Source organism: Chionomys nivalis, chromosome 1 (genome assembly GCF_950005125.1).
Source record: "Chionomys nivalis chromosome 1, mChiNiv1.1, whole genome shotgun sequence".
NCBI classification, from domain to species: Eukaryota; Metazoa; Chordata; class Mammalia; order Rodentia; family Cricetidae; genus Chionomys; species Chionomys nivalis.
Window position 1 is genome coordinate 163,931,876 of NC_080086.1, and position 22,736 is coordinate 163,954,611.

At 37.7% G+C, this 22,736-nt stretch overlaps 1 protein-coding gene across 1 annotated transcript in view; it reads left to right on the plus strand.

Annotated features, from left to right (window-relative positions):
- Positions 1–19,848, plus strand: part of Kdm7a (lysine demethylase 7A) — a 67,450-nt gene extending 47,602 nt beyond the window's left edge. Inside the window, exons 10-20 of the mRNA XM_057766186.1 lie at positions 316–407; positions 3,324–3,413; positions 4,834–5,043; positions 6,910–7,022; positions 7,207–7,358; positions 8,497–8,594; positions 9,268–9,416; positions 9,549–9,757; positions 11,100–11,185; positions 12,128–12,401; positions 13,090–19,848. Of these exons, the coding sequence (XP_057622169.1) occupies positions 316–407; positions 3,324–3,413; positions 4,834–5,043; positions 6,910–7,022; positions 7,207–7,358; positions 8,497–8,594; positions 9,268–9,416; positions 9,549–9,757; positions 11,100–11,185; positions 12,128–12,401; positions 13,090–13,184 (1,568 nt within the window). The 3' untranslated portion in view covers positions 13,185–19,848. The remainder of the gene's footprint in view (positions 1–315; positions 408–3,323; positions 3,414–4,833; positions 5,044–6,909; positions 7,023–7,206; positions 7,359–8,496; positions 8,595–9,267; positions 9,417–9,548; positions 9,758–11,099; positions 11,186–12,127; positions 12,402–13,089) is intronic.
- The last annotated feature ends 2,888 nt before the right edge of the window (positions 19,849–22,736 follow it).

Here is a 22,736-nt window from a genome sequence, read left to right on the forward strand (position 1 = left end):
TAAATGTTTTCCTAGTGAATTGAGTTTTTGAATGTGTTGAAATGATGCTTTATTAATGATGACATATTACTACAGCTTTATTTTCAAAACTTAACATCGTTTTCATACTGTTTTATTTTAAACTTTTCTGTATTTTTATTTGTTTAAAAAAGCATTTAGTGTCATTACATTTAATGTAGTTCAACTTCTTTTTCTTTCTTGCCTTTTGAATTGATTATTTCCTGTCCTGTTTTGGGTACTGTTAAGTTTGATACTCGAAATATCCTTTTATAAACTTTAGGACATTTCCTTCCCTCCCTTACTTCATCCCAACAGAACTGAAAGAAGATGGGTTCCAGCCTCAAACCTACTTAGTACAGGGAGTGAAAGCACTGCATACTGCTTTAAAATTATGGATGAAAAAAGAAGTAAGTTGTTTTTGCTGGGTTTGTTTGTTTGTTTGGTTTCTTTTTTTTTTGTGGCAAGTCATGAAAATGGTCCTTTTATCATGTGAGCAGCATTCACATGCTAGTTGTAAAAGGAATGAAATTGTATTTTATATACAGTTTGTACTCTCTGTCATACTATACACAGATGTGTTGATTCTGGTTAGAGAATAAAGAGCTTTGGCTTTATTTTTGAAAAAGCAAAATGCAAGTATATTTATGATACTAAGAAACAAGCAGGCTGATAGAGTAACAACAAGCCATGTTGAGCTCTTAGCATGTCAAGCACTGTGCTTTGTCTTTACATGTGTGACCTCATTTAGTCTTGTAGAGTTGCTGTGTGGGGTCTGGGTGCTGCGGTGTCCCCATTTAAGTAACTTTCCCAAGAGAACTTGGAGACGGACATTTCCTGTCCTGACCACCCAGTCCCAAATAACTGACTCAGAGGCTGAATATGAATCATAAATGTTTGGCTGATAGCTCAGGCTAACTAACTCTTTTTTTTTTTTTTTCCAAGACAGGGTTTCTCTGTGGTTTTGGAGCCTGTCCTGGAACTAGCTCTTGTAGACCAGGCTGGTCTCGAACTCACAGAGATCCACCTGCCTCCGCGTCCCGAGTGCTGGGATTAAAGGCGTGCGCCACCACCGCCCGGCCTAACTAACTCTTACATTTAAAGTTAACCCATGTTTCTATCTGTGCTTTGCCACGTGACTCATGGTTAGGGTTATCATGGTTTGTTACCTCATTTTAACATGTCCTGCTTGCTCAGCGGCTAGCTGGCGTCTCTTCTGACTGCCCTCCTTCTTCCCATCTTTCTCAGTTTGACTTTCCTGCCTAACTTGCTGTCCAATTACTGACCTGTCAGCTTTTTATTAGCTGACATATTCATAACCATAGTGTAGAAAAGGATTGTTGCACAGTAAGAACTTGTGAGGCTAGGATAAAAAGTTCCGCTCTTTGCCACTGGTAGGTTTATAAAAAAATTAAAGGAAGGGGCAAGAATAGTTTTCAGTTATCCCAGGCCTTTTCTGAGAGTTCATTCAAATCTGCATTTGGAGTTAAATGTTTACTTTTACTTCCCTTCTGCTTCTGTAGCATGTTCTTACGTACTTAGGCTTAAAACTAATATGTATAATGTATGTATGTTTTCTTCACTAAGCTTTTGAACCCTTATTTCAACTCCATGGAGCTTCACACATGATCTTAAATAATATGATTGATATGTGCTGATGATTTCCAGATTTGCTTGCTATCCATTTAAAATAAAATTCTTGCTATTAAGGGAAATGAGGAGAGCCAATGAGAAACTTAATGTCTATAAAGCACCTTCCGTGTAAGCCTGAGACCAGGGGACCAATGTAAAGGTCAAAGGAAATTCCACAAAGTTCATGTGCCTGTCTCTGTATGTCTGCCTCTCTCTCTCTCTCCCTCCCTCCAATAATAATAATAATAATAATATAAATTTTTTAAAAGGAAATACTGGGAAACAATAAGTACTAGCCTATACTCCAGGAAATTTCATTTTAGGATTTTAATTTAGGATTAGTGCTACAAATCCATTAGGGCAAGGTGCTATGGAAACATAAAGGAAAGTTAAAAACATGCCTTCCACTTTCAGATTTTATCGTGTGTGTGAGGAGGAAAAGCATAAGCAAGTTAACAGCTGTGTAACATGATAAAATGTAAACTGTAGAAATTGTGTGCCTTTGTCTCTTGGCAGAGGCTTTGGATGGGTGCTTCAGATGTGTGTTAGCATTGCCTTGAGAATGTTTTGAAAATAAAATCCCTGCATCTTGCTTGGGATTTTGGTTATAATAGCCCTAGATTAGAATTGATCCTAAAAACATCATACATGATTTCTGTACATAGTTAGTTTTTATTACAAGTATTATTAGGCATTGTAAGTAAAGTGTATTTCAAAACATTTCTACATTTTTAGTAATTTTGTTCAAAGATAAGAGGCAGTTCAGTATACTGGTTAAAATTTTGGGTTCTGGAGTCAGATATTCAGAATTAGATCTCATCTCTGCTAGTAGTAAGCTGTTTCATTGTGGATATATTACATAAAGTCAGTGTCTCAGTTCCCTCAGCTGTAGTATGGCAATACTCATCATAACCTGTAAAAGGTTGAGCATCTCCAATCTGAAATCTGAAGTGCCCCCAAATCTAAAACATGACTAATTCCAAGTATCTCAGATGAGGAATCCAGCTTGAAGTATCCGTGTCACCCTGATAATGAGGGTGAGTTTGTGCTTACCAAGTGTACTTAACAGTATCAACTTAACACTATTGCACGTTATTGTTGCTAACTAGTTTCTGCAAGTTATACTAAAAACAATTCAGTAATAAAGCAAAAATGAAACGAGTTTGTGTCCAAAAATCAAATGTCCTTAGATACGGAGATAAATAATTTGTAAATAGACATAAAAATAATGGTACTAATTTGTAGTTAGTAGATATGCTCACTTACTAATTTATTTCTTGTTCTGTTAATGGTATTTTTTTTTCATTTGCTTTTGACTATTAAACTTTTAACTCAAATTTATTCAAAGTATACTTTCCATGAAAAACAGGGATTACTTAATGCCAATGTTCCCTACAAAAATCCTTATGCATTTTGAATTATATGTTAGGCTTAATTTCTTTATTAATAGTTGTACTTAGGATCACAGTGGGATTTGAGGTGTAGAATGCATTATAAAATAAGATTCACTGTGAGACAAATAAGAGGATTTTATTTGATATGTGGATCTTCTTAGGTGACCATCCACCAAGTACATAAACTCTTGAGAATGGCTTAACATTATCAGCAGGTCCTTAAAATATAGAGAACTTTATGAAATAAGTTGGGCTTTAAATTTTAAGTGACTTTGGTTTTCTTTATTACTCCAAATACAGCTTGTATCTGAACATGCCTTTGAAATTCCAGACAATGTTAGACCTGGACATCTTATTAAGGAACTTTCTAAAGTTATTCGAGCAATAGAGGTAAGAAGTTATCATTAAACGTGTCTGCTTGCTATCTGCCTACCATGTGCTGCTACCAGAAGCACATGGATCTGTCACCATGCTGTAAATATTGAAAGCACTTTGACACTGGTGAAGGAATACAGTGAGCTGAGTTGGCGTTACAGATTATAGGCTTCTAATGTCTTACAGAAAAATATAAAGTGTTGTATAATAAAATAGCAAAGCAATAGTTCCAGTTACTGTAAATTCCCTAAGTTCCTCCAAAAATTAAAGCAAAAGTCACAGTATGATGTTTAGATCTATTTAGTTTCAATTACCTAGAGATGAATGTAAGTGAAGTAGTTAGAGGAAGAGACAGAACAGTAAGGGGAATGAGGCAGGGTTCGAAAGAATATCAGGGACTCCCTTGACCAAAAATACTGGAGCAATTTGAGAAGTCAGTGCCTTTGATAAAAGCCCATATATGAGGTGAAATGTTTTCATTTTTAAGAGCTGATGTCAGTATAGAAAAACGGTATTAAAATAGTTCTTCTGGAAACTAATTTGCTTGTTTAGTGTTTAGTTTGAAATAAGAGGAAATTTACTGGCAGAATGGAGGCCACCTGGTAGATTACATTAGGTAATTTACATTTACACTTATTAATTTACATAAATCCTAATGTTACATGAGGACTGTAGAATAGGAAGAGGAGCTGGAGACATGATTCAGCAGTAACAGGCTAGCTGCACAACCAGGATGTCAAGAATGGAAAGTAGTATACATCTAAGAAATATCGATCATGTCTGTTTGTTCTTGGTACTGGGGACTGAACCCAGGGCCTTGCACTTGTTAGGCAAGTTCCCTCTACTACTGAACTAAAATCTCTAAACCTCTAAGTAAGATCACTATACTGGGTTTACTGTCAATGGATAGACTATTTCATGTATTTTCAGATGTAGCAAAAATTTATTAAAGAGTGATAGTAATGGCATGTAAATGAGTTTTCTATCAAAAGTCTTATCAAATATATATAAAATATATGACCTATTATCTGTGACATATATGTGCATATATGTGTTTCATGCACAGTAAAGCCAAATTGATAGTTTAGTAACACAAGTATCATTTCTGAAAATGTCAACTCCAATTTAATATTACAAATTTAAGATGAAAGTTTGATGTGGTGGTACATGCTTGTAATCCTAGCACTTGGGAAGCTGAATCAGCTCCCCTCACCCCAAATCTTCTTCAGATAAAATAAGGAAATGCATTATTCACAAAGTATATGGAGGAGAAGGGAATAAAAAGCTCAGGAAAGCTGAGGACTTGATTTAACTTCGTCTTAAATGATTGAATAGGATGTGTTTGTTTGTTAAAGTAATTTTATGGTTAATTGCTTAGTTAGATATATGTACAGGAACCTTGCCATAAAACATACTCTGAATTTGATTTTTATAGGAAGAAAATGGCAAACCAATTAAATCTCAGGGAATTCCTACTGTGTGTCCAGTTTCACGGCCTTCAAATGAAGCATCTTCACCATATCATTCCCGGCGAAAGATGAGGAAACTTCGAGATCATCATGTCAGAACTCCTTCTAACCTAGATATCCTTGAGCTCCATACAAGGGAAGTCCTCAGAAGATTAGAGATGTGTCCGTGGGAGGAGGCAAGTATATATCAGGATCCAAAAAGTGTTTGGATAGTACATACAGCATTTCGGCTAGTTTCTACTGTGCATTTATAGAGACTAATATTTGTTTGTGGGAGTCCATGAATCTTGTTTTTCTAGTCAGTGGTGTGGTGTTAAGATACCTAGAGTTCATTCATTTGCTGACATGTTCATTATTCAATAAATAAAATTAAAAAGTATATATCCAGCCGGGCGGTGGTGGCGCACACCTTTAATCCCAGCACTTGGGAGGCAGAGGCAGGCGGATCTCTGTGAGTTCGAGACCAGCCTGGTCTACAAGAGCTAGTTCCAGGACAGACTCCAAAACCATAGAGAAACCCTGTCTCGAAAAACAAAAAAAAAAAGTATATATCCAAATATCATTTTTCTGGTTTCTGAAAAAGATGCGAGCAAACAAACTTGAGTCCCTACCCCCATGTAGGTTTTATCAAAATTTAAGTTGGAAGACGGAGACATAGATTAAAATGATATAATTTAAGGCTGGGCATGATGGCACATTCCTATAATCCTAGCATTTGGGAGTCTGAGGCAAGGGGATTACTGCAAGTTAAGGCTACGCAGTGAAACCCTTTCTCAAACAAACTGCAGCAACAAAATACGTGTTTCCAATGCTAAGTATTTTGAGGGGACCCAGAAGAAGGGTAGCAAGGAAGTAGAGGCTGGCTACTTTGCTTAGTGCCTTACAGGTGTTGATGTTTCAATTTATACATAACTAACAAAAGAAGTCAAACGAAGGCCTGGCAGTGGTAGCACACGCCTTTAATCTCAGCACTCAAGTTCGAGGCCAGCCTGGTCTACAAGAGCTAGTTCCAGGTCAGGCTCCAAAGCTACAGAGAAACCCTGTCTCAAAAAAAGAAAAAAAAAAAAGAAATCAAATGAAAACACAGCTTTGAATTAGTATTGCCAGGCAGTACAGTAAGTTGGACAAACACAGAACCGATAGAACCAGTCCAACTATCAAAATTGGCATGGGGGTCACAGGAAAGGGTAGAAGGGGAGAGGGGGGGAAAGGAGGGGAGCAGAGAAAAATGTATAGTGCAATAAAAAAAAAAAAGAAGAAATCTATTTAAGTTGAAGTCCTGGTGTACTGGACAGAATCAGGAAGAGTGTGGGGTAGTGGCACCTCAATAAATCATGCTACTGAGTTTGTGATAAAATCTACATCATCCTTAATTTTACATCTTAAGGATTGACATAGGTAATATAAAGTAAGATAGAGCTATTGCTGACTTTAAAATACTAAAAGAAGTTACATAGTCATAATTTTATATGTTCTTATATTTGATACTATTATGCTGTTTTGAGATACTGAACCTACTTAACCCATAGTTATTTTGAAAAGCTTATAATAAGTTCTATTAATAAGGAGAAGATCTCAAAGAGAATCTTTTATATGTTAAAAAGAAAACAGCTCCTATCATGTCTTTTAATAAATGATGGCTCTTGTGCCTTGTGGAAGTAGACAGTCTTGGGAAGGAATGAGGTCCAGGTTAGGGTGAGAGAGCCCCACAGCTGGACTTCATCAAGAAAAAAGTGATACTTGCCTAAAGCCATTTGACTCCAGTAAGAAAGGCCTGTGTTTGGATTTTCTTTATGCAGATTTTACATCTTATATTAGAAAATTATTTTATTGCTAATGGCTCTACTGAAAGATAAGCAATTCGTATGTGTTGGAATCAGGAACTCTAGATTCTGGGTCATTGAGATCTCTCCAAGTCTAGGCAACTGCCCATCCCTCTACAAGGCAAGACCATGGAAGGAGGAGCAGTATGCAGTCTTTTTTCAGTTGATCAGGACTTTCTGAAGGTGGAGAGTAAATCAGTTTTGCTTTGCACTTTTAAGGACATACCGAATGGAAAATTCAACAGACATATCCAGCCATCTTCTACAGGACCTGAATGGAGGGCAAAAGAGAGTGAGCTACGATTACTGCTTACAAATGGAAGAATAATTAAGTACGTAAAGTACATCAAACTACCAGATTAATTTTTAGTGAATCTCACTTAATCACTGTACATTATTGGACAGCCAATTGTATTAGGTGAAAGGGTCTCAATTCTCTAGTGTGTCTGAATGAATGGAGGGGAAGGGAACACAGCCTTATGCTTTTCTGATGCAGTTTTTTCTTCTATGGTATAGAGATGAGAGACAGCTGTTTGCAGATCGGAGTCTTTATACAGCAGATAGTGAAAATGAAGAAGACAAGAAACCAACAAAGAAGGCAGACATAAAGACAGAGAGCTCAGGAAGAGAGGGGGCAGAAAGTGAAGGATCTCCAAAACCACTAAACAGTATGTTTTTCATTCTTCCACTAATGTGGTAATAGGTAACTCACTGGTGTTTGAATTGTTGTAGGATTGAAAACATTTGCATTTATAACACTGTTTGGAAAATCTAAAGTATTTTTAAATAGGTCATCGATCACCATTAGGTGTGGTAGCCAGAGGCAGATTACCAGTGAAGGAGTATGTGATGGTCAGCAAGACCCAGATAGCTTCCCTGTCTTTAAAAAGCTCATATACTTTATAGCTTCTACTCCCCAAAGTGAGTTTCAAGTTTAACTTCATTTCACATATGGCTTTTGCTAACATGTCTTTGGTTCTCATAATTAAGAGACATCTGGTTGGGTGATCTGCAGCTAATGGGAATCCAAGTAGTGTGGTGCTATTTGATTGACTGTTGACAGGCAGCTCCTACTGGTATGTTAATTGGTTATCATCAAGTGAAGTGATAATAGGAATATCAGAAACTGTAGTAATGTAATATCATCTTCTCCTTGAAGTTTTTCTTTGAGTAAATCTTAATTCCCAGACAGTTTTCAAGAACAGCATATACCTTTTCATTTAAAAAGTAATTAAAAACAGTATTTTTGACGAGTAGGTGTTCTGCATAATGAATACTATTGGATTCATTTTGAATATCTGTTTCCACTAGTTCCCAGTAAGTCTGGTCCTCTGTGGTTGGTAACTGTCTTTGTTCACATGTCAGGGCAAGACAGTATATCACTGAAAACTGATGGGACAGTTGCTATGCAGCAGTACTTGTGGAAGAGAAAGGCCCAGATTATAAACTACTTGAACCCACAGTCCGTGAATGCAGTGAGCTTTGAGAGTTACCTTTTTGTTCTCTAAAGAAAACCAAGGGGAAGTCAGAAGCAGCTTGTAATTCATTTTAGTTTTAAAGATTTGTTTTGTTTTTCCTGGAAAGAAATATCACAGATATTTTAAGGATATACTTCAATCAGTGTATATCTTGGTCAGTTAGAGAGGAAAAGATGGGGAAAAGAAAAGCAGTGAGAAAGGGGAGATACTGTGGGAGATGGAAAGACATCTTGAAACTGGGCAGATTTTAGAGATCATCTTTTCTCCTTGCCCCAAAGTTTGAATGACTGGTTCTTGTCCTTTCTTTTCTTTAAAAATTCTTCTTCAGGAACTTTTACAAGTGTAAAATCAGAACTCAGGAATAGAACATCAGGATATTCTGATGTTTCTGATTCAGAAGACTCTGGACCTGATTGCACTGCACTGGTATGCTCAGAACCCCAAACTTTATGTGTCATTTGGTGGGATGATGAACACCCATGTAGAAGAAGGTTGATAACAGATTTCCCAAAGCTTATCTCTGGGCTTTGCAGCACATAGTCTCTGCAGCACATAGTCTCCCATAGTGTTACTGTGTGTATACAACATCATGTGCCCGGTCACATTCATAAGCAATTTTTGTTGGGTTCTGGTAAGGGTGGAGGCAGAGATTCATCTGCTTACACTGAGCTCTTGTGTGGTTTATGTTCTCACAGGTTATATTTTATTTTACCTTAAAATGTGTAACTGAGCCGGGCGGTGGTGGCGCACGCCTTTAATCCCAGCACTCGGGAGGCAGAGGCAGGTGGATCTCTGTGAGTTCGAGGCCAGCCTGGTCTACAAGAGCTAGTTCCAGGACGGGCACCAAAGCTACAGAGAAACCCTGTCTCGAAAAACCAAAAAAAAAAAAAAAAAAAAAAAAAAAAAAAAGTGTAACTGTATGTTTTGTATTCCGTTAGTAGGTTACTGTAGTTACTAGAAAGTTTTATGTTTTGATGTGAAACAAAGAAGTAATTTTATAATTCATATTCTAACTTCTAAACATAAAATTCAATTAGTTTGTACAGTCTTGGTCAATTTCTTTTTAGCTTTGTTTCCATTTAATGATTTATTATTTCAGAAAATTAATTTTGCCACAGAAGATTCTGAAAGTTCAGGTGATGAAAAGAAACATGAAATAACATCAAACTTTAAGGAGGAATCCAATATAGTGAGGAACTTCCTTCAAAAGAGCCAGAAGCCATCTAGAAATGAAATTCCATTTAAAAGGTAGGCTTGTGGATGGTAGTAATTGTTTTGTATTGTGATGTAAATGCTGTGAAAACACCTTTAGTTTTATGTTTTACTGAATATTTAATCAGAAGAAATACACTGTTATGTTTTGGATCACCTGCTCCTTAGGGAATATCCTACCTCGACGAGCACAGAGGAAGAAGCTATTCAGGGCATGCTGTCTATGGCAGGGTTGCACTACTCCACGTGTTTACAGAGGCAGATACAAAGCACAGACTGCAGCAGTGAGAAGAACTCTCTCCAGGATCCCAGCAGCTGCCACAGCAGTAACCCTGAGCTTAGGCAGCTGTATCGCTGTGATAAACCAGTAGAATTTGGTAAGAAACACAAAATCAGTCTCTAAAAAGTAATATATGACTCCCAGTTTAATAGTGCTGTGATCCTAGTTGAGGTTAGAGATAATATGAATAAGGGCTGTTTACCATTAAGGAATGCTTTTTTATATAGTCATGTAAGATGAAAGCATAAGCACTCAAAATGTGGGTCAGCAAGGTGCCTCAGTGGGCTTGCTGCCAATCCCCAAATGACCTGAGTTTGATCCCCAGGACCCACATAGTTGAAAGAGAGAAACAATTCCTACAAGTTGTTGTCTGACCTCCACACAACAATTAATTAAAATGTAATTCAAATGTTAAAACTCAAAATGTTAACGACACGGGGCTGAGAATTGTGTCCACGGGCATACTTCTGTCATCTTGCAAAGATAGTCTTGTTTTCCTGTCACCAACTATAAGAGCTCCCAGAGTGGAAATGTTCTAATTGGTCTGCAGAATCAGTCCATTTTCCTTTTAGGAGAGGAGAAATGAGTTTTGCATAGTTTCTTTCTGGCTGAGACCGCTTTCTCAAACTCTTTGAAAAGGAAGTAACAGAAACAGCATGTCAGTAATGCCACCTAGTGTTTCTCCCCTGTGCTTTCAGAGAGAAAAACATTTCCCCAAAATCTTAGGATTGAGAAAAGGACATGTAGCAATTGTGTTCAGTCCCAAATAAATAGGGTCATCTATGCACCAGGACCTTGACCTCCATTTTATATGAAAAGGAAATATGATTTGATAAGGTTAATTTAATTTTACACACTTCACACAGGTATTATTCAAATCTGTTGGAATTTGAACCCGGGATCACTTGATTCCCCAAATCTTTGCATAGTGTATAAGAGCAAACTGAACTTTGGAATGCTTTAATAGCTTGTCTAAAGTTGCATTGGTATTTGGAAGAACTCAAATTTAAATCTGTGTTTGCCTGCCATTCTCTGCTCCATTTTGCCTTCCTATAATCTGTTTGGTCCCTTAATACAGGGAAATATATACCTTTGTCCTGATGGAAAATATGTCATTTTACAGACGTGTATTGCATTTGGTTTGCATCACATCAACAATCTATGGCCATCGTGCTTGACTGTAGGTCTTTTAGCATCTAGCACAAAGCCTGTCATATAAAGACAGTTTGAAGAAAATTGAAAGAAATAGCAAGTTTGGTTGAGAGTTGCTAACTGTGGGATTTTTGTTTGTTTTAAGGAGTCTAGTAAAAGAAAAGGTATGTGAATAAATAGTTAATATATAAATGAAATGTTGGCATACATTTGCTTTCAGTTGTGAGTACTGGGTTAGTTTTAAGATAAGTTTGTGCAAAGATAACTTAATCCAAACTACTTTCTAGGATACCATGACAAGACTGCAGATCAAGATTTGAGGACTTCTTCCTGGACTAAACAGTTTGATAGGACTTCCAGATTTAATCCTCAGGTATATTTCAAATGGAAATATAAAGAAGAGATTTAGGATGTTCAATATTGTTTTTGCTTTCTGTGTAAAACTTCATGTGTCTATTCAGTTCCTTTCTCTTTTGATGTCACTCATGACCTCAGTTAATTTCAGGACTTAAGGAAATCCTTATAAATTGACCTAATTATTTTAAGAGATTCAAAGAGTACTTCTAGTTAAAAGAAAAATCAGGCTTAGGCCTGGATATGGAATTTTTCTAGCAAACTAAGATAGTAGAGATGAACCTACACTAGCTGTGTTTGAAAAGGGGTAATAATGGGAGCCAGCAAGAAGGTTCAGCTGCTAAAGGTGCCTGCTACTAGGCCTAATGGCTTGTGTATTCCTGGGACCTACATGGTAGAAAGAGAACTCTAAAAGATAGCACATTGCATTGAGAACCATGATGAGCCAAGGAAACTGTGGGTTCATTGCTTCTGTTTCAGTTTTCCTCCCAATTCTGGGATAGAAGGCAGCACTTCTTGTTTGATCTTGACCTAATAATGAACTTCAAAACTCAAGTAATAAGTAAGAACTAATCTTCCAAACCTTTAAGTCTCTTTATGGACTGAACTGACCATCATGAAGGGTAGGTACTGTCAAGCACTGATTAAGAGCACTTGCCACTAAGACTGATGGCCTGACCTTGATACCTGGTACCCACATGATGGAAGGAGAGAAACAATTCCCACAAGTTGTCCTCTGGCCCCCACACAAGCATCCTGATGTATGGACAGGCATTGCACATGCGTGCACACACACACACACACACACACACACTTTATGAAACATAATATAGAAAGAAAAAAAACAAAATTGAGTTGTTCATTTCCTCATCTTTGTTGATCTTGGTAATGCAAAGAGCAAAATACCTCATTTATCTGAAACTTGAAAAATGTAACTACATTCCTTTCTCTTCTTCTTTAGGACTTAAGTAGAAGCCAGAAATACATCAAAAAGGAAAGCTCTTCAGAAATCAGTCAGAAGGCACAAAGCAGGCATTGTGTGGACAGCAGTAACTCAAGCATTCAAAATGGAAAGTACATGCTGAATCCTAGCTTGGTTTCAGGGCCATGCCAAATAGCTAATGGCAGTCTAAGTCCGGAAAGGCCTATTGGTGAAACTTCTTTTTCAGTGCCCCTTCACCCCACCAAGAGACCTGCATCAAACCCACCACCCATCAGCAACCAGGCAACAAAAGGTAACTTTTGTACATTAGCAGGTTAGGTATCTTTGTGACTGTGTATAAAGGTGAAAGGGCCGTTTGACTCCCAAAGGGGTTGTGACCCAAGTGCTGAGAATTGCTGCTGTATACTCATCATCTCTTCCATTATGAACAGTAGCATAAAGCAGTGGGCATGAGCTACTATAGTAACAATGAGAGGATACTTAAGCCAATCTTAGGGGGCAGCAGTGGTTTTCTGAGGCTCAGGATGTAGGGCCTTAGAAAGAATGGGTTTACTAGGGTTTAAGAGACAAGGGACAGAAGAAATAGCAATGGAAACAGAAGAGAGCATGACCCGAGGCGCAGAAGAGCGGTGGTTCCTGGGGAATGCATTAAGTTGCAGTGTACTTTGTTGCTGAAGCATAGTTTAGGAGGACAGTGCCTTTCTATTTTATGTGATAATGTGGAAGGTTTTGTTTGTTTTTTGATTTTTTGCGAGATAGGGTTTCTTTGAACTCACAGAGATCCACTTGCCTCTGCCCCCCAAGAAAGGTGTACACCACCACCACCCAGCATGGAAAGATTTTTAAGATATGAAGTCCAGAGATGTGACTACTTTTGGAACACACAACAAACTTCTGTGAAGCTCTCTTTTAAGTCTTCCAGGTGTTATATGCCAAACATACTTTTTGAGAGTATTAACATTGTTGTTGGTGTTTTATAGGTAAACGTCCAAAAAAAGGAATGGCAACAGCTAAACAGCGTCTTGGGAAAATCCTTAAATTGAACAGAAATGGCCATGCACGTTTCTTTGTGTGACAAAGCTGCTCTTGCAGTCACTCTCCCTTCTGGAGGCCAGTCTTGGGATGTGGAGGCCTGGCGTGTCCACCGTCCACCGTCCCTGCCCGGAGCAGCTGTGTACAGTAAGAACACTGCCTGAAGAACAGAACGGACCCGATGCTGCGTCTTCACTGTGCCACACCCACTCAGCAATAACCCTTTGGACCTGGTCGGGAGAGGAAGAAGGAGGGTAGAACCTTAAAAAGAGGCCTTGAACTGGAAAGGGGTCTCTTGTCAGGGCTTGAATTTAAGTTTGTTGTTGGTAGTGTCTTGATTTATTTTCAGTAGTAGGATAAAGAATTATCAATAATTTATTTAACAGATTTTTTTTTAAAGTTAACAGCTTTTAAATTCTTTCTTTTTTAAAGCTATTTATTTGGAAGATTTCTGGAGAAATATCTCACTAATTTAGATTTAAGAATGTGAAGGTTTTTAAATTATTTTTGATAGTGTGTGTGTTACTTGTGGGAAGAGCCACAGTAACGGTAGCTAGTCTGGACTCTTAAATTTGATATTCAGGTTAAAGTCTTAAACAGGGATTTGATGCATTAATTATTTTAAATTAAGATGTATATGAAATCATTTTATTTTATATATTTCATGTGTTTTTTATAAGCTATTAGCTTCGCTTTTGCTAACATCCAAGGTGCATACTGTTATCCAGGTTGATTCCCTTACACCCCCCACCTTCCCACTGCACCCTCCCCCGCAACATATTGAGATGACCCAAGACTCTTCTCTTTGCAGGGAAACACCTTCATAGCCAATGTTTAAGAACCACATAAAAGAGTCCTCATTTCTCGTTTCTTTTGACATTGTGGTTTTCTTCTACATGTAAAGAAACAGGCTTGTTTCATTTTCATTTCTCCTGATGATATCTGGGTCCCAAAGAGAACAGCTTTAATATCTTTTTCCTATGGGGAAAGTATATGTTTGGTTAAAATGTCATGTTCGTAGTTTTTCCAAAAACCTTTATAATTACAGAGGGCCTTCTTCATACTGCTGGTGTTGGAAGAGCCAACATCTAACACAGGTTATATCTTCCCATGGTTTTATTAACTAGACATAATTTTTTAGAAATACAATTTGATTTAGGATGTTCAAATCTGCATAAAATCCATAATACAATAAGATTATACTATATTAAGTTGTATAGAAGCAAGCATGTTGGAATGGGATGTGTGTGTGTGTGTGTGTGTTTTACTTTTTAATTTTCTGAAGAATTATTTCAATACAGATTTGGAGTAAAATGGGTGCTTTCTGCAGTTTCTTCCATCTGTCTTGGCTAGTAGCATATGGAGGTTTAAGTATCTGGTTGAATTTTAGTTAAAATAATCATTTATCTCTTTTATGTACAACTTTTACTAAATGCAAGTTTTCAGTTGCTTGTAATAGTTTTTAGTCTCCCTATTTTCCCTCATGGCATAAAAATAAATTAATACTGGGGGTCTGATAGTATCATATTTTACAAATTCCTATAAAGACAATATAGGCAAATAATGTGAGATTTATTTTTATGGAGAAGTATGGCTGTATAATGGATTTGTCTTTTTCACTCAGCAAAGTAGCTAGACGTTTCCTTCTGCACTAAGCATTAAGTTGTAAGGAAAGAATTATGTACCATTATCTTTCATAGTTGCATTCAAAGCATATATTTCCAAAGAGAAATATTTCTTACTCTGTCTTTTACAATATTTCATGGGATAAAGAAATTATGAGTTGATCTTTTTGTTCCAGATTATCTGGACAAAAATTTCGCTCTTATTTTGGGTGTCAGGAAGAAGGATTTTTATGAAATTGTTAGTATCTGTAGGAGCCTCCCTAACCCCTGCCTGCACTATGCCATAACTAGTAGAGAGAAGAATGCAGTCCAGCTGGAGGTTGTATCTCAAGATACCAAACTCTGGATTGACTGGTCCCTCACCTTCTCACAGTATATCACTGTAATGTCTTTGTTTTCTGTTTTATTGTTAGGGCACACATTTTTTATTTGGGTTAAGAAATAAAAAGGATGATTTCTTTTTCCAGTTATAATGGGTTGGAATTTTTTTTTTACAACTCTTAAGTATTTTAACTATTTTTTGATCATAAAATTTAAAACAATTTATTTTTATGAGTTAAAATTGTGGCCAGTATCCACCCTGTGTCTTTAGGCTAATAAAACACTAATTTTGAGTTGCCACTATTTCAAATTTTTAAATAACAGTACTGTGAATTCATTTTTGAGCATTTAAAACCCATAACTGACTAAATTACAAAACTTTTAGCAAGTCTCTAATAAAGCATCCATATATCTTTTTCTGAGTTGAAAATTTTCAGCCACACAGCCAGTGACTTTTCTAGTGAAACCTATTCTATAGTTTCCCAACTGTGATGTGTCCTTTTATCTCATAGAAATGGCTGGACTTTGAAGTGTGGTTACTGCTGGGATCTGGGCTCTATAGTAATAGGTAGTCTCATCTATACACAGTATATCACAGCTTCAGTAAGAAGACAGCAGTGATAGCGTTTAGTTACTTATAAGCTAAGTGTGTAAAATTGAGAACTAATGATCTAACATGTGCAGCTTTAATAGCAGTAGTGATCCTGTTTTAATTCAACTAAGTGACCCTTAACCTGGAATCTACTGTACTGTAATTCACAATATTATATAATATTATGCTCTGCAATACTGGTAAATGATTAAGAATACAAAACTGGCAGCTTAGTAGTTCAGGATCTTTGGAATACATTGAAATTCATAAATTCATGAAGTTCATTTTTGAAGCACATAAAATTGAACCATCTACTGAAACCACAAACTCAGAGGAGATAAGTTCATCTATATGGCTAGTCAAATACTTAGCTTAATACTTAAATACTAGTTGAATACTATTCCCTGTGTTACTAATCCTAGTTAATTCCTTTTTAAATGTATTTTACTGTATTTATTCAAATGAGATCAGTAGGTATTTATGAGACATCTACTGTGTGCCCAGACCTCGTTAGCACTGCAGAGGAATCAGTTTCAGTTTTTGTCTGCCTGTAAAGGTGTGACTTCTCCAGCATGTTAGCAGCAGTTTTCACTTCTAAGCAGACTTAAGCAGAAGATGACCCATTTGTAAGGAGAACAGAGCAAAACAGTTTAACTTCATTAGTTTCAACTGAGATGTTCCACTGTAGAAGTGGAAGTGTTTTTAAAAAATGGTCTCTGTTCTTTAACATTTAAGAAAAATTCCACAAATTAGTCATTTCTGTTGGTAATATAAGGGTATGGTATAGCTTGGAAGGAATCAAAAGACCTGCATTTTGGTCTGTATTCTGCCCTTTATGTCAACTGAGCAACCCTGAATTTTATTTCTAAGTCCTAGTTTTCTTATTTGTAAGTTTGGATAAAAATGCTTAATGATACTCAGTGAAGACCAACATTCTTCAGCTATTATGTCAGTTAATTAATAAGTTACAACTGCTGATGAGTGCATCTTTAGAGAAATCTGTAAATGAAAACTGCTTCTATTCATTATATTTACTTGATATCTAATATATGCCCAGAGCATGCTACCTAAAAACCTGAAAAATTCCTAACAAGGTGCTGAATTAGAATCAGATTTTACGCTTGAAGTGAGAGCTTTCATCAAAGTCAGTGATAGTTACCTAGCACAACAGAAAAGCTAGCTTTAGGTTTTTCTCAAAGAGGAATTAGTACGGTACTGTTCTCCAGATTTATTTGGCAAACCCTTCAGGGACAAACGATAAAAAAGGTGATGAGTTTAAAATGAGTTAGCAGCTACCCGTGGGACTAGGGAAAACATAAGGTGACTAGGAAAAAAAACTCTGCCAAGACAGCTCTGGGTTAGGTACTAATAGCCTAGAGAGTAGTGTAGAAAGGTGGCTCAGTGTTCAACAATGAGTGTTGGCTTCTTCAGAAGATGCTCTGCAATGGTGAGACACTTCCTGAGAGCTGGTAGGAATCATGGTGTGGCCTAGTATACTGCTGTTAGAAAGAAGGATCATAGCAAGTGTGCATTTTCAGTTTTCACATGGAGAAATAAGAAATGCAAATCAGTCTCAAAAATTCTCGTTTCCCATTATGTATTAAACTGATTGCTTCCTATGTAAGAAAGAAGGTCTTGCCTTTTATATGTAAAAGGCCCTGGGTTTTATCCCTAGCACCACAAAGAGAACAAGAGGAGCTACAGCCTTCAGACTGTTACTGATACCCTAGACTTTTATTTAATGCAATCTCAAAAAATTAAGCATCGTATCTTTTGTCTAGGAAAAGCTAGTCATTAAGGGTGACCAATGTAACTGAGATAGGACAGAGATTTGCCTAAGGACACACAGTGGCTTTGGGATTTCTGATACTTTGCACAGACCCTGGTTTTTTGGTTGTTTTGTAGCTGCTGTCCACATGTGTTCTTGGAGCTAGACAGAAACAATAATTAGTATACTCCCTAAATTGCTGTTCAGCATAGTTGACCTTCATTCTGTAGCCTTACTGCTAACCCTTCCCTTATTTTGCTTTCATGCCATAAGTGAAATAAATATTTGATACCCTTTATATAAACATTTTTAAAAGATTTTTAAAAAGCAAATGTGTATTTCCAAAGCAGCTGGCATATCTTCACTACCACGGTTTTATTCTTCTGTAGCAAGTCTCCCTCTTTACTGGGGAGGAGCAAACAACACTCACTGGAGAAGGAAGCCCTTAGGTTCCCCGTCACCCTTGGTGCCCTTCTAGTTTCTTAAGGCTTTGTCTTAACTGTGACATTACACTTTTTGTTTAAAACCTTTTAAAGATTTATCCAGTGATTCTTCCAACAAATTTACCTGCTCTGCACTATTCATTAATGAAACCCTGGCTACCACGTAGCCCTTGACCTCCAAGTAGTTTACCTATGCAAGATACTCTAGATTCACTTTTTTTTTTATTACAGGAAGCAGTCGTAAGTGTAACTTAATCAGGATAGGTTTGTCTTCAATAGTATTTTTTTGTTTCTATTCACAATAATCAGCTATTTTCCCTCCATATTTTTTACCAAAACAATTATCATAAGTGCTAGAAAATATACTATTTTGCAGGAATAAAATAACCAAGACATACATATGCTTATATTTCTTTGGTGGATTTTGTTTGATAAGAAATGCCAACATTAACTGTAGAGTTGATTCCTTGCCTATAATAATTTTTTTCCTCTTAAGATTCATAAGTAACATTTTCACAAAGTATGCATATACTTACACAATATAGTCAGGGACCTGAGGTGTAACTTGCTAAGTGAACCCCAAGGTTATTTTATCTTGCAAAAGAATCCTAAACCAAACTAAGGGCCTTACAGTTTATGGTTAGACTGAATCAAATGCTGTAACCTCAGTTTTTCCACAAACAGCTCTTGACTGCACAGGCGAGTCATGCAGTTGTTAAGTGTGACATAGCACTGATAGGAAATGCATGTGCATCTTTGCAGACTGTATTTCCTCTGGGAAAGACTTTTCTACTTTTAATATAATTAAGCCATAACAGTTTCACGCTGTGGAAAGGATGAAAGGTTCATTTTAAGAGATTATATAGTATGAGCTTTCACATTTATTGTGAAACATCTAACTTTACCAGTGTCTCAGCAAGTTTTCTTTTAGGGTGTTGGAGGGTGGCAATGGGGAGGGGTAGTATTGGTTGTAGGGGTTTTAACTCTGTGAAATTTGAAAACAGGACAATTGTTGGCTATGGTACTTACTAGTTTTGTAGTAATGTTTTGCTAGCCTGACTTTCCTTATTGGTTTTTATGTCCGTGGTCCCTGGTGACTGTTACTCTTCTTGTTTGGGCTGTGTGCAGAGTAGTGTCTCATTTGTGTAGGCAGTGTGTGCGCGTGTCCTTTGGCTACAGAAACACACTGTATGACAATGGAATGGGGTGTGGCTGGGAGTGGGATGCTGAAGCTTTAAGAGCATTTGTTTTTATTCAGAACAGTATTTCCCATCTTTTGCCTGCAGGCAGGGAAAGTGTACAGTATTTATTTTGTTTCTGTTTTACTCTGAATTTGTAAGTCTTTAAGTAGCTTATATTATTATTATAGGGGAAGACAAGTGACTTGCTTAAAGTTGTACTTAGAATTCTTACTTCCTAATTTGTGTATTTTTAAATATTGAAATTAAAATTGTATTACTTCTGTTTTGATTTTTTTAGCACTCAGTGTATTTTTTGCTCATTTTGTTTAAAAGTATAAATGTTGAAAGTTGTATAAAATGTGTCTCTGAAAGAAAAAATCTGAATTCTATATCCAATTCTGACTTTCTGGTCCTTTTTCTGAATCTCAAGTACTAGAATGTAGAAAACTGTTATGTTCTTACTATTTCTGAGGATCTAAATGTGGAAACTAATGTCTCAACAGAGGTATTGCTGGGGAAGAGTGAAGAAAGACTCGAGTGGTTGTTAAGATGAGACGGCAGAGTGGAGGCAGATGTGAGTGGGAAGCACGGTTCATAAAAACTCAGACAGAAATTGGGGTTCAACCTGAAGGTCAGAAAAGCAGCAGCCAGACACTGGCTCTTACCCCACCTCAATCCAAAATGGTGATCCTGCCTCCAGGAATCTCAGAATGAGACTGTGTTGGGAGCTGTCTAGTCCCTCTTTTATAATTCTTTGTAGCTCTGGGATTAAGGGCGTGCACCACTACTGCCTGTTTTCTACAGCAAACTAAGATTAAAGGTGTGTGTCATTGCAGCCTGGTCTGTAAGGCAGGCCATTGTGGCTGTTTTACTTTTCTGATCCTTGGGCAAGATTTATTTATTAAAAAACAAATGAAATGCCACTACATGGGTGCTTCTCTAGTTTTTTAAAAAATAGTTTAACTCTTTAATGGATGAATTCTTTTTTTTTTTTTTTTTTTTTTGGTTTTTCGAGACAGGGTTTCTCTGTGGCTTTGGAGCCTGTCCTGGAACTAGCTCTGTAGACCAGGCTGGTCTCGAACTCACAGAGATCCGCCTGCCTCTGCCTCCCGAGTGCTGGGATTAAAGGCACTGGCAATGGATGAATTCTTAAGAACACTGTTTCTATCTGAGCACATTACAAGTGTTCACTAGGCACCTACAGTGTGCCAGGCACTGTTGTAGCCACAATATTACCGGGTTGGAAAACTAAGCCTAAGCCTCTGGGCTTCCATAGACAAAAAAGGTAAGGGCAGCAAAGCTCAACTTCATAGTAAGAAATACATCTAAGTGCAGATACTGGGAGGGAAGGTGGGTGTGGTTCAGGGATGATATAAAAAAAGATAAATTCCCCAGAGAACTTAGACAATAACGCGGACACTAAGAGAGACTTACATAGATATAGTCTACATGGGAAGTAGAAAGTAGAAAAAGACAAGATCTCCTGAGTAAATTGGGAGCATGGGGACCTTGGGGGAGGGCTGAAGGAGGGAGGGGAGCAGAGAAAAATGCAGAGCTCAATAAATACCAATAAATTAAAAAAGGGGAGGGTAAGTTCTTGCATTGGAGGGAGGGAGTGGAATCAAGAAGGAACACTGCAGACAGTGTTTTCATGGGCAGCAGGGAAGCCTCCCAAAGAAGCAAAATGAGTGCAGCTCATGGAAACCAAGGCAGCAGAAGACCTGGGATCCTTGGCACCTCCTCTCACCTCCAGAAGAGAAGGGGCAGGAGCACTGCAGCTTCATTTACTGTGGTTCCCAGTGCTTTGGGCACTTCCAGTGTAATGACTAGTCTCTTTTCAGACAGATGATGGAAACCTCAACTACAGGAACTTGCTCTTTGGAAAATGTAGATCTATTAGATGCTCTTTCTAATGGTCACATGCTACAATGAATAATGAGCATACCTCATTTTCACAAACTCATCCTGATTTTGTGGGACTAGGAAATAAATCCCAGGGGCTATTGGTGTTGCACTCCTTTGGATTAAGAGGGAAGAACTAGGTGCTTTGCTGCAGACAGGATTTGGATCACAAGTCTACATCATCATGAATGCTCACTATGTACAGGGGATGTTGTTACTCTTTCTCATAGTATCCCAGTGAGATAGGAACCCTTATCCCCTGTACAGTAAAACTAAGAGAGAAGGTAAGTATTGTGTCCAAGGTCACCTACCATTAGGAACTTGGAGCTGGGGAGATGGCTCAGTGGGAGGAACTGAGTTAGGATCCCTTGCACCCATATTAATACTAGGCAGATTGGGTGAACCATCTGTAATACCAAAACTTGGGGTGTAGAGACTGGATCCCTGGGGCAGGCTGGTGAAGTATACTAGCTGAATCAGTGAGTTCCAGTTTCAGCAAAAGACCTTGCCTCAATATGAGAGGTGGAGAATGATCAAGGAACGTCCCCAGAGTTAATCCCTACACATGCGTTCATATGCACTTGTGTATTCACAGACACACACACCATATATGAGAGGTGGAGAATAATCAAGGAACGTCCCCAGAGTTAATCCCTACACGTGCGTTCATATGCACTTGTGTATTCACAGACACACACACCATCATAAAAACTAAGATTTTAACTGAAGGTCTGTCCAACTAAAAGTCTTGCTTCTGAGTTGCTTTTATTCTGTATTTTGAATTATGAAGGAGGGATTACATGGTCTTTGATGTAGGAATGGTTTTATTCCAAACATTTTGGTGTAGAGTGAGTTTCTTGTAGATGTTTTATTTTTCACCTGATTTCATAGTGTGTCTTCTACACACTTGCAAGCACTGGTGCTCAGGACTGATCTCACCTGGTGCAGAAGGTGGGCTGAAAACAGCAATGGACGAGTGGCATTGCTGTAAAACATGAGCCCAGTAAGTTGGAAACTAGAGGATGAACAGGATGCCTGCTGCATGTCTCCACCAGACAGCCCGGAGCGCTCCGCTCCAGAAGTGGGCCAGCACACATCAGGAAGGAAACAGCAAAGACCTATCTTAATGCCCGGGCTCCACCATCCAGAGCCTTGTCACCTCTTCTGTAACCCCTGAGCTCCCCCTGTGCAGACTATTCCCAGTTTGTCTCCCCCAAATCTTATACGAATCTTGTACATGATTTTTTTTTAAATGGTCTTTTTTAAAGATTTATTTATTTATTATGTATACAACAGTCTGCCTCCATGTATGCCTGCAGGCCATAGGGCACCAGATCGGAATTGAACTCAGATCATCTGGAAGAACAGCCAGTGCTCTTAACCGCTGAGCCATCTCTCCAGCCCTTGTACATGATTTTTAAAAAATATTTTAATTATGTGATAGTGTTGGGTGGGGAACTTGTGCATGTGAGGGCGGTTGTAGTGCGTGGAGGCTGAAACAACATCAGATCCCATGTAAGCTGGCATCACAGTTGTGAAATGCGTGAACGGATGGATAAGAATCAAACTCCAGTCCCCTTCAAGAACAGCACACTTCACCGTGGAGATATCTCTCCAGCTTCAGCTTTTAAAAAGCTTCGGCTTTTTTAAAATAAAAAAAAAATGAAAAAATAAAGAGCTTCAGCTTTTAAAAAGTGCTAATTCTGTTATAACTTCAAGCTCATTTTATACTTTGGAAAAGAAAAGTTTTTATTTTTCATTTT